This window comes from Delphinapterus leucas, chromosome 16 (assembly GCF_059928025.1).
Source record: "Delphinapterus leucas isolate spDelLeu-1000000601 "Yukka" chromosome 16, BTC_Dleu_Yukka2, whole genome shotgun sequence".
NCBI lineage: Eukaryota > Metazoa > Chordata > Mammalia > Artiodactyla > Monodontidae > Delphinapterus > Delphinapterus leucas.
In genome coordinates, this window is record NC_143144.1 from 40,526,595 (window position 1) to 40,539,133 (window position 12,539).

General features: G+C 48.3%; 1 protein-coding gene across 5 annotated transcripts in view; it reads left to right on the plus strand.

The window, feature by feature from the left end:
- The window catches only part of WDFY4 (WDFY family member 4), a 278,500-nt gene that overhangs the window by 75,444 nt on the left and 190,517 nt on the right, over nt 1–12,539 (plus strand). For all 5 annotated transcript variants that reach the window (XM_089897807.1, XM_089897809.1, XM_089897805.1 and 2 more), the window contains exons 14-17: nt 9,266–9,480; nt 10,656–10,750; nt 11,694–11,919; nt 12,342–12,418. In XM_089897807.1, coding sequence (XP_089753933.1) covers nt 9,266–9,480; nt 10,656–10,750; nt 11,694–11,919; nt 12,342–12,418 — 613 coding nt within the window. The remainder of the gene's footprint in view (nt 1–9,265; nt 9,481–10,655; nt 10,751–11,693; nt 11,920–12,341; nt 12,419–12,539) is intronic.

The window sequence follows — 12,539 nt, forward strand, 5'->3', positions numbered from 1 at the left end:
GGTGGCGCAGTGGTTGAGAGTCCGCCTGCCGATGCAGGGGACACGGGTTCGTGCCCCGGTCCGGGAAGATCCCACATGCCGCGGAGCGACTGGTTCCATGAGCCATGGCCGCTGAGCCTGTGCGTCCGGAGCCTGTGCTCCGCAACGGGAGAGGCCACAACAGTGAGAGGCCCATGTACCGCAAAAGGAAAAAAAAAAAAAAAAAAAGATGGACTGTGAGTTCCCACTCGTCTCCCTTTAGGTGGGCCTGGTGATTCCCAGCATCCCTATACTCTTACCCACTTTACATCCCTCAAATGCTCTTCCTGCCTTATGGATGAGAAATTGATAGCTTTCCAAGGTACAGATATCATTTTAGAAGCAACAACTTAACTACTTACATGGGTTGTCTGGTTTATTTCTAATTGTGGCCAAGTTAAATTTGTTCTGTTCATGACCAAGAGGGGGTTTTTCCCTCTGCAAAATGCTAGCAGTGCGAGCTGCTCTTGGAAACAAATAATCCAGCTGAGTTCTTTTTCCTCTTGTATCATCGCCAGTATTAAAATTGGACTGTAGGAATTTTATTGTGAATGTTGCTGTACTAGGCACAAGGCAAACGTGGAGTCCAGCTGAGTTCTGTTGGAGCTGAGTTGGCCGCTGGAAGAAGTAACTGAGAAGAAAGGCCTTTTCCCTTTCTTTCTGGCATGCTCAGCAGCCATGAGGGGCTTGCTGTAGGGACGTGGCTCTGGGCTAGAACTCTGACCAGTAGTGGAGAGCTCTCTTGTCCCAGCACCACTGCACTTCCGTTCACGTCTTAGCAGAAGGTTATTTGCTCTGTGCATGACAATGGGAACTCAGAGGGTGGGAAGTCAGATCCAGTTTCACAGAGGTGGAACTCAGCCTGTTTTGGGGCCACCAGTGTGATGTATTTACTTTTATGAATAATTACGCAGCACCTACTAGGTACCACTGGGGATTCAGAGACCAATGTCACAGTAACACGCAGTCTGAGTTTGAGGGTGGGTACTCAGATGAGTGGAGAAGATAGTTAGATATTCTAACTGTAACAAAGGTTTGCCCACAGGGCCTTGGGGCAGAGGGGAGAGAAAGCCACACAGAGATGGGGACACTGGAGCCAGACTTTAAAGAAGAGACCTGTCTATGCCAGATCAGGTAGAGGAGGGTGGGACAAGACAACAGAGAGAGGCACACGTGAAGATGCCCATGCGGGGACTTCAAATAGTTCAGTTGGGTGAGGATAGACCATGCGGGTAGAAAGGCAGTAAATGGGGCAGGAGAAGTAGGTTGAAGCCACATCATGAGGGCCTTGAGTACCATACACAGGCAGTTGGATTTTATTGGATTACCATCCTTTGTCGTTATCATCATCACTGCTGTGGTTAATGAGCACCCACTCTATGAGGCTCTGAAGATGACAGATTTTGGTCAAATCTCTCTGCCACTTAACAGTCACAGAACCGTGGGAAATTATCTAACCTCCACGACCCTTAATTTTCTTTGCTGTAGTATGGGGAGAATATCATCTTCCTCATGGCATTATTGTGAGGATCAGCTGAAGCAATGCAGGAGCACTTAACGTGGCAAGCAGAACGTACAAGGCACCATGGGAAACACTTGCCGACTGGTGTAGCTACTGCTATTAGTTGCCGAAACTTTACAAGCATTTTATCATTTGATCTTCGTAATAACCCTGCAAGGTAGACATCAGTATTCCCACTTCACAGATGAGGACTTGAAACTTGTAGCACTTAAGTGACAGAGTTAACATCATAGCTAGGTGGTGGATGTGCCTGATGGGAGGCTCCAGGACCTCCTGCCGCTGCACCAAGTTGCCTTCCCTGTAGGGAGGTGGTAGCCGTGGGTGGGAGGCAGTTGGAAAGCAAGGACATGATCAGACCTGGGCATTAGAGAGACTGTTGTCTATAGTCAGTGTGCACCTCCCCTCACTGTTGGGTGTGTTCCAGATTCTACTGCAATGGAAGCCTCCCACACAGTATGATGGGACAGAAAGAAGATCAGGCTCGGGCTGTATCTGTCAACTGATTTGCACCTCAATTTGGAAAGGGTGCCATTTTCTGGAATTAGCCTGTATTTCAAACACATTGAACTAATCATGTGGGTTTCAAATAGCTCAAGTATCGACAGCATTAATAGCCCTGGATAGCATTGTGTAAGGGCAAGCTATTTGAAAAGAGCCATTTCCTTCAACAAGGAAATTGGCAAAGTAGGAGTCTTGCTTTATTAAATTACAACACATTAGAGATTTCAAATATGTTGAATTTCTATGTTTCTTCTGCTCTTTCATTCTGACCCCATTCTTCCCCAAATATTTTTATTGTCCCTGGGTGGAAAAGTCTCAGATCCTGGTCAAAATCCAAGTGACTTCTTAGGGTAGCCTCTTAAATAGAACAAATGGACATAATCTTGCATGGAGATGAAGAGCATCAAAAGGAAGCTACAGTGGACATAGAATGATGGAGTGGAAGTTAAAGTTGATAGGGTGAGCTCTGGTCCAATTATCTGGCGACCTTTCCTCCAGTCCTTTACCATCGTTATTTCTATGACTTAACATGGGCCACTTCCTTTCTCTGCACCTCAATTTCAGCTACTCAGATTTGGCCTAGATCACAGGGGTTGCAGACACAGTGTCCTGGGGCCAGAGTCGTAAAGTAAATGTGTAGGTGTAAACAATAAGGAATGGTGAGACCTGTGGTCATAGGGAAGTGTACTTGCCCTGCCTAGAGCTACTCACATCTAGCTAGGGGGAAACAAGACAAAAGCAAAGCCAAACTACCCCCACCAAATAAAACACTTCTGTAGGCCATCAGTTTATGCCCCTTATGAGATACTGAGTTCCCTTCCTTATAATGAGTGCATGACTCAGTCTTAAAAACATGGGCTTTGAAGTAAGACCCGGGTTGGGGTGCCAGTTCTACCACTCACTGGCTATGTCACCTTAGGAAATTGATGTAACCTCTTCAGTCTCAGTATTCTCATAATAATATTTTCCCATTGAGAAGAGTAGTGGGAAGTATAGTTCGAGTGTCCTTAGGACTACCTGGCATGCAGTATGTGCTCTCATACCCCCTACCTTTCTCTTCTGGCTTTGGTACTCGATGTTCCTAGGACTCTGAGTCACAGTATATAAGATTTTAGAAATACAAAATGGAAGGTAATACATTTTAGGTATATTTCCAGCTGGCATTATACAATTGATAAATTAATTGATAAATACAAATGATAATTAATCAGGAACCTTACTGATACAAGGTAAGAAAAGAAGACTGCAACTAAAAGGGATTAATATTCTGAAAACACGTGCATCCTTTAAGGAAAAGCACTTTCACAAATGCTGTTTCAAAAACATACCAGTGAGGTAGGTATTTTCATTATTCTCATTTTAAAGCTAAGGAAACTGAGGCCCAGAGAAAGTAAATAACTAGCCCAAGTTTCCCGTTAGTTAGTGTCAAATCAACATGAGTACCTACTTCTGGGTAGATATTCGTGTGCCCTGTACCCAGAAGATGAAGGGAGGGTAAATGTCTATTTGGAAGCTCAGAAGCAACACACCGGGACTGGAGTCACAGAATGCTTGGAAATGGATCTCTTATCTCTACAAGAGACTGTGGACTCTGTAGTCTTGTTTGAGGAATCTTCTCCAGACAGTCGTGTGTGGAGACCTGCTAACAACAGCAACAACAACACATCTGTTTAAAAAGTATATCTTAAAAGAGTTGTGTCAGCAGTTTACTTTGGCCCAAGCAATAGAGATACTCAGGGCAAGTTAATCCCTCCTTCTCTGAGCTAACCAAGGATGCCCAAGCCACAGCGGGGAAGGGTTCTGTCTGGAAGCTGATGTTGGGTCTCACGGAGCCCACTGCTCACCTGACCTAGCTGTCGTGGAGTGAGGGGGGGTGTGTCCAAGGTGATGGAAACTCTTCACAGATGTTTCAGGTTCCAGGCTGTGCAGGCATCCTCCTGGATGGATGTTTACAAGCGGATTTCCCTAGTGATGTCCTCATGCTCCATCTCAGGGCTGACCACAGGCTCAGGAAAGATCATTTCCCCTGCTGACCTGGCACTGTTTTCATTATTCTTCAACACTCACTTGGCACATCACCTTTTCTGACCACCTTCTCTGGTCCAGTGCACCTGCTGTTTCCTAGAACACCTTGTGCCCTTGTGCTTGCACTCGCTGGGCAGCTGTTGTGTTGGAGGCACAGGGATATGTGCTGGGGAAACAAGGATGAGGAGCCATTGTCTCTGGTAGCAGTTCACAGTTCTTGGTAAACAGATAGATAGCTTGTCATAGTGTGGTGTTTATAATGATTCAGGTGTGGACACAGTGCTAGTTAGGAAGATCAGAAAAGTTTTCTTAGATGAGAGAACGTGTGAATTGTCTCTTTAATAAGTAGGACCTCAGCAAAGGGATGAGCTTAGAAAGGACATTCTCAACTTTGGGCATCAGTCAAAAAGGTTATGGCGTATTCAGCAAAGGGTGATGATGTTACTGGGGTAGAGTACACGGTGGACCAAAGGGGAGGTTGGGAAGTAAAGCTGGAAGGAGACAACTATTTTATTAATATAAGATCCTAGGCTTCTGTAACCAGGAAGTATTGGCCAAAATATGTATGTAATTTGTAAAAGAAGCAGAAGATTTAAAGCAGGCACCCACATGCATCTTGGTCTTCATTGCAAATCTGTACAAGTACATCCAGGAAGCCATGCCTTTGGACATGGATTCTACTGATTCAATGGGATTTGGACCCTCTTACACCTAAACCAAGATCACAGACTCCCACGCCTATAAGGCCATGTGGGCAATGCAAACGAGTGTATTAGGCTGGTGGGGGCTGTGCATAATGGAAAGTTTATGCCCATATAAAGAGAGAGCTAATTCTAAGTAAGCAAAGATAAAAACCACAACGACTTGTCAAATAAAACACATCTTTACAAATAAAACACATATTTACCTGTGACATCCCAGAAGAGCAGAGGTCACTTAAAATGTATCATCTCTCTTCCAAAATCATCAAATAAAGAACATTTCACCCAAATTGGAATAAGTGACTAGTCCAAATTTGAGTAGCTCAGTGGAAGTCCCTAGTTCTTTCTAAGTGTCTGGGGGAAGCATATGCTGGCCATCTGATGGTTTTTGGTTAGGACTACATGATTAATGTCTAGAAGACACACTCTGGACTGATGTACTCATAGCCCACGCCTCCTTGGAGGGACCCACCCCACCAGGACCCAGCCCTCATTGGGCTCTGGGACCACCATATTAACCTGGACCAGGAGAGAAAGTGGGGGGTGGGAGAGAGATAAAGAAGATTAAACATCCACAGCTGGACAAGGACAGACTTGAAGACTCAGCTGCTAAGTGGAGAAGGCAGAAAACTCCTACAGGCAGCCCCGCACATCTCTCTGTGATAATTTGCCTTGTGGGTCCAGCCTGCTGATGACCCTGAGCGCTTACCACTGAGTCCTAATTGAACCACTATCCCCTTCCTGCATTGGAAGTAATGTGCGTTAGGAAAATCAATCCATTTGTAGGGGGAGAAACCAGACTGGTTTCCTGCTACTGCTCATATTTTCACTAAAACCCCATTTTACTGGAACCAGCATTGAAAAAAACAGCACATTTTATTCAAAACAAGGCAATATTGGTATTGACAGAGCTGCAGCGATAATGAGGGCGATCAATTTTCCCTCCTCCATTATGGGGTATTGAGCAATTCTGGAGTAAACTTGTGGCATCATTAGATAAGATCAGCATTTCTATTTCTCCCTTTTGAAAATTTTTTCTTTTTTTCTTTCTTTTTTGCATATTTAGATTTTAAGTATTCCTGCTCTGGTGAGGAAAAAAAAAAAAGCAAAAACAACAACAAAAAGGAAAGCCAAAAGTCCCCAAAGCAATAAGTGAAGTGCTGGTAATAAAAATTGGAGGTTGTAGACATTTGTTTTTAATTCTTATTAATAATACATTGTGTTGTTATTTTTGCATCTTATTTCATGCAGACTGTCTCCCCAACTCTCACCCCAAATTAAAAGACTGCAGTTACCAAATATTCCAAGTTCTGGGAGAGGGAGAGTTCTGGGCAAGAGGGTAGAAGCAGCTTTTCTGTTTTGAAAAGAGTGAAGAAGGAAGGCAGAGGTGCGGTCTCTTTGGATGTAGGAAGGGACACTTAGAGCATTGGAAGAAAGATTTGGGGAAGGGAGTCAGGAGGTTGGGGAGGTTTCTACATGGAAGAGCGTCTTAAAGTAAAAGACATGGAACTGTTTAGTGCAAATTAGATCTGACATTTCTTTCTTCTGTTTCTGGTCCCTGTTGGGTTATACATGTCCCTCTAGCATCTCAGGCTGGCTGTGCAGATACCACAGTGACAGGGAAGGGGATTGTCTTCATCCATTCGGGCCACTATAACAAAATACCATAGACCAGGTGGCTTACAAATAACAGAAATTTATTTCTCACAGTTCTGGAGGCTGGCAAGTCCAAGATCATGGTGCTGGCAGATTCGGTGTTTGGTGAGGACCCACTTCCACACTCATGGCACTCTTCTCGCTGTGTCCTCACGTGGTGCAAGGGAGGAGGGAACTGTCTGGGGTCTCTTTCCTAAGGCCACTAATCCCATTCATGATGGCTCTGCCCTCAAGACCTAAGCATCTCTCAAAGGCCCCTCCTCCAAATACCACCACACTGGGGGTTAGGTTTCAACGTATGAATTTGGTGGGGGGGGGACACAAACAGTCCATTGCAGGGACCGCGTTCTTTGAGTGATGAGATCTCTCCTTGACATCAGTGATGTTGACAGAGTGACAAAATCCTACCTGGGAGCAGTCCCCCTGAAAACCATTCTAATGTAGTTTATATTTTAAACTAAAATTGAATAGTCTAAAATCTTAAGTCGAAAATATTACCGAAGATATTGTAATGATGGGAATTTCACTGAATACCATCAGTTTGAGGCAGGAGCTATAGGCGTCATGCTTTTGGAAGGCGTGGGAGGATGGGAGGGTGAGCTGTGTGACCCCTTCCTTTTTTTAAAAAAAATTATTTATTTATTTTTGGCTGCGTTGGGTCTTTGTTGCTCCATGCGGGCTTTCTCTAGTTGTGGCGAGCGGGGGCTACTCTTCGTTGCTGTGCACGGGCTTCTCATTGCCGTGGCTTCTCTTGTTGCAGAGCACAGGCTCTAGGCATGTGGGCTTCAGGAGTTGTGGTTGTGGCTCATGGGCTCTAGAGCGCAGGCTCAGCAGTTGTGGCACACGGGCTTCATTGCTCCGCGGCATGTGGGATCTTCCCACACCGGGGATCGAACCCGTGTACCCTGCATTGGCAGGCGGATTCTTAACCACTGCACCACCAGGGAAGTCCCACCCCTTCCTTTTTAAAAAAATCTAGAAACTGATGACAAACACTGTAAATATGTTTCACCACACATTGTAGTCCTTGAAACACATGTGCTACAAAACTGTGTTCACAGCCTGAAGAAGAACGCCATCTTACAAATTTCTATCCCTTAGTGATACAGACATACTCTTGACCATCTCTGGGCAGGGTGGCCTTGAATAACTACATGCACAGGGAGGTAGGTGATGGTAGAGAGAGGTGATTCTGAGTGTTGGGTCCAGAGTCCCAGAGTAAGTGCCTTTATGGTGACTCCTGGCTTTACGTTGGTAGGCTAAGCCAGACATAATCTACATCACCATAGATCCCTTTTCTTGAAACCAGAGACTAGGGCAAATGTGTGCAATATGAAAAGCAGGCTAGGGTCTCCGCTTGGGTTCCTCAAAGTGGATACCGAGACAGGGCTACAGGTGCATGGGATTTGTGGAGGGAGGGACTCAGAAGAAGGGAGGTGAGGGAAGCAGAGTGGTGCAGAGGAAGGAGCTGAGTGAGGACATGCTATCAGCTGAAGTCTAGCTTCAGCCTGAGCCTACAGGGTGGGGCTCTCAGCATGAATTGCACCACAGAGGCTGAAGGGCATGGCTTCATTGGCTGTAGCCTGGGGGCGATGTATATATGTTTGTATTTATGTGTGCACACTTTTATGTATGTGTGTACGTGCATGTATGTGTACATGTACACACATGTATGCATGCATGAACATATATATGGGGGTTACATAGCAGGGCAGCTACAACTTAGGGGAGGTTGACCTCCGCAGGAGGGGCAGCTGTGATGGGTACACTAACCTGGAGAAGGACATCTGGGTGGAGCCCACATAGCCTCCACTGCAGGAAAACTCCATTAAGATCTAACTGGTATCCTGGTCATTTCAGAGAGTCTTATACAAAGTAAAAGAAAATGTGGGCAGTCTTAAGAGTTTTTATGAAGAAAATTCCACCCCCCAATTTATATATCCATGGAGGCTGGGAATTCCAGGGGTTTACCCTTTTATGAAGCAAGGAAGATTGTGAAAACAATGTATTGTATTTGGCTCAATACTGACTGAGCTGACTCTGTGCACTCTGTCCTGTGGGCTTCAAGGACATAAAGATAGTGAAGTGAGCTGAAATCTAGTAGGAGGAAGATAAGAGGCCAGCTGTCTGTGTGTCTGAAAGTGCTTAGCACAGAGAGATGGACAAAGGATGAGGGGTGCAGGGAAGGCTTCCCCACTGGAGCCGTGACTTCAGGGGCTTGTATGAGCAGGTGTGGTTTGGCACGTGAAGACGGAGCGGGCTGCAGCTGCCACAGCCAACAACCTGGGTGGGGCACCTGCTGCAGGCTGGCACTCCCAGGAGGATTCCACCTTCTAGACTGGGGGCGCAAACTCAAACACAGAACTGTTGAGTGAGCGATGCCAGTGGGTAGGGGGTGAGTTGTGGGACCCGCTAGAGGGCATAGCCGCTGCCCAGCTCCCACTGCTTCTTGACAGACACAGGATGGCAAAGCAGCATGACCAGATCTTTCCACCTTTTGAGAGAGGCCACAAGTCTGGACTTTTACGTGGAATCTCCAGGCTTTTAAATGTTAGCAATTCAGAAACGGTTTAAACATTGTGTGGGTCAAGCACATGTCTCAGGCTGGTGCAGCCTCTCGCTTGCCAGTTTGCAGTCTCTTTTAAGCTGTCTACCTGTTTGGCAGCTCCTGTGAGGAGGCCACATCTGAGAGGCCCAGGACAGATGGGGTGCAGTAAGAACAGGCTGTGAGGGCTAGTCTCCTCGCCCCACCACCAACTCAAGGCCTAGTGGGGAGCTTACCAAAGTGGCCCACGAAACATGCCGACCTCCAGGGCTCACTGCTTGCTTTGGTTACTCTTAGCTTTCCAAGGAGATCCAGTGCTCCGTGACCAGTCACATCCAGTCCCTGGTGAAGTCGGAGAAGAACCGTCAGGTCATGTGTGAGGCGGGGATGCTCAGGACCCTTATGACCTACTGCCACCAGGCTCTGACCACCAGCAGCAGCCCCTTGCACTCGGGGCTCATCAGGATTTTTGAAAAGCTTGCTTCCCAAGCCATCGAACCAGACGTGTTAAGGTACCGTGTGCTGCACGTTAAATGCTGCCAAGCCCCTGGCAGCCATGCGAGTGCACAGTGGGCAGTAAGAGTGCCCCCTCCCCCTCCCCAGCGATGGACACTGCAAGTCCAGGGAGGAGCCTTGGGTCTGCAACAGTGTGAGGCCCGCAGAGCGGACGTAGCCCCTCCCATGGAGCTGATGTTCTCGGGGAGAGGGATAATAAGCAAAGGGTCCTGCAGACAATACAGAATAGCGCTGGATGGGATGCTCAGTTCAGAGTGGGAGCTCTGAGGAGCTGGGAGGACCAAAGTCGGGAGATTGGGTATAAAGAGGGGGACTTCAAGGGAGTGGCAGTGGCTGAGGCCTGTGGCCTGTGCAGTTCACCAGACCAGGTGAAGATGCCCTGCTGAGAAGGGTGGAGGATGTAGGGGCCTGACTGCCACGAGGCTAGACCACAGGGAACTTAGCTGGTGTGACAGGCCACGACTGGGCTCCCTACAAGGACGGGGACAGAGGCAGCACCACTGTGTCCTGTGGGGCCTTCGCACTGCAGCCCCTCCATGAAGCCACATGTTTCCTGGAGAGCCACAGCAGGGAGAGAAGATGCGCAAGGAGGAGCAGACACAGAAGACAGAAGAGCAGAGGAAAGAAACGCTCTAGGAGGGAGGTCAGGGGTCTCTTAAGTACTTGTGGCCAGGCCACCCTGCCCTAGACAATGTAGGTGTAGGGAGGGTGGTGCCCAGGGCCACAGGCCAGCTGGACCCCTGCTGACACACAGGACCAAGTGCAGGGGGACGGAAGGCAGCCCCTCCAGCCAGCAGGCATGGGACCCAGGGGCCAGGCCAGCCTCTTTCCGCCTCTAGCTGTGGGGCTGTCAGACGAGGAAGTTTCAATTCCGTTAGAAACTTCAAAACAAAGTATGACAAAGTTATTTTCCAACAAAACCCTTTTCCTCTCAAGGTCCTCACTGGTTAAGTCAAAAGCACTTAAATTCACCAGCTCTCTGGTCTGAGTGCCAGGTCAGGGATGCCCTGTTTCTGTATGGCCTGAGAAAAGGGTTTCCAGGCAGAGAGAGGAAGGCCTGGAGGGGGAGCCAGCGAGCTCTGGGACCTAAGACAGTGCTCAGATGAAGCTGGAGAAAATTTCTGCTTGCAAAATGTCTTCATTTGGTTCTCTTGTTTGTTATGATGTTCAGACAGTTTCTAGGTTTTGGAATTGCTCCACCTCCATCGGCTGCAGCGAAAATCCTCAGTTCATCTCACATACATGGAGGGGACTCTGGATGCCCAGGTGAGGACAGAGGAAGGAGTAGGGGCAGGATAATGGGATTTAAAAGAGAATATGCATTTGTTGTAAGGGATCCTTTACAACATATGGGAAGCAGACAGATTTAAAAATGATTTTGCCTGCTGCTCAATGGAGCAAATGAGGAAAAAGCAGAAGGATCAGATCAATGGTCCCCAGACAAAGACCAGATATGGAAGGAGGGAGACCCCTACCTCCATACAAGAGGTGATGATGAGTGTGTACTTGACCCCTTTGGGCCTGGAGCACGGAAACCTTCATGTCACAGCGCGTGCAGGAGTACCCAGCGCTGCCCCTGGGCAGAGGAACAGTGTCAGCTTTCTGCACAGCTCACAGCTCAGGGGGGAGTTAGGAGGTCAGGAGGACAAAGCAGTGGCCTGGTACCTGGAAGGATGCTGGTCCAGGGAACCCTCTTGGAGAAAAGAAGGACATGGACATGCTGAATATAAGATTGCATAGGACATTGAGGCAAGGAGCCCCAATTGAAAAGCCAGGATGGAGAGTCAAGCTTGAGCCGGCAGCCAGAGGTGGGAGCCAGAGCTTTCGAGGAGACAGCCTATTGTGAAAGAGAGTGTGGAGGCCAGAGAACCAAGACAAAGCCGCAGTGAGCGACGGCCAATGGGGCAAGCCAGTGACAGCAACAGAAAACCTGTATTGGAAAGGGATGGGGGCCACGATAGAATTAAAGTGAGAAGAAGTTTCTAGGAGGAGCAGGTTGTCACAATAGTTCTGTGCTATGACAATCAGCAGAGAGCCCAGGTGGGAGGGCCAGTGGAGGGCCCAGGAGGACACCCTCAGGGTTAGGAACGGCATGGTACTCTGCAGAGCCCTCCTTCAGGGCTGTGGCAGAAATGTGGGGGCTGTTGTCAGAAGAGGGGCAGGAATGGTTTGAGCAAAGACACAGCTCTTCTCCTGCTTGCTGCCCTAGGGTCACAGCCAGTGACACCAGTGCCTGCTGAGGATCCCCTGGACACCAGCCCTCGCTCAGCAGTCACACAGGCCCGCAGGCCCTCAGGGCCATCCCAGGGCTCAACCACCGCCCTTCAGACAGCACTGAGCCTCATCTCCATGACCTCCCCACGCAACCTGCAGCCTCAGAGGGCAGCCCTGGCTCCATCCTTTGTGGAATTTGACATGTCTGTGGAAGGTTATGGGTATGACAGGCTTTCATGTACTTGAAATACACTATTAATTTCCCAGTGCCTTGGGTGAATTGTAATATTGATTACAAAAGTGTAGTTCCCATCGTCTCTCACACTCAGCTGTGGAAAATATCTGGGTCATGGACACCCTGTCTTCTCAGTGGCTTCTTAGAGGCAGTGTCCCCAGCTGTCTTGGGCCAGGACCCTCTCATTCCCCTGGTGTGTCTGCATTCACGTGCAGTGTGCACTGCCCTCCCCTCTAGCCTCCAGAGCAGATTCCTTTCTTAGGGTCATGGCGCCAGCATCAGGTACTTTCTGTCCTTGGGGCCTCATGGTCTAGGAGGGAGTGAGGCCCCTGCAGAAGGACAGAGGGGGAAACCTCACACCAGAGGTTGGCTTGCGGTTCAATGATCTGAGACACTTTCCTGTTCCAGCTGTTTGTTTATTCCAACCCTGTCTACGGTGATGGGAACCAGCACTGAATACTCGGTCTCTGGAGGGATTGGGACAGGTAGGTGCTTCCCTGGGGGTTTAGCTTGCTGAGGTCCCCTCCCCGACCTGGGAGTAAGTCCTCAGGGAGCCTTGATTTCAGATTTCCACTTGGCACTTCCAGAAAGTGTGAGTCTTCCTCT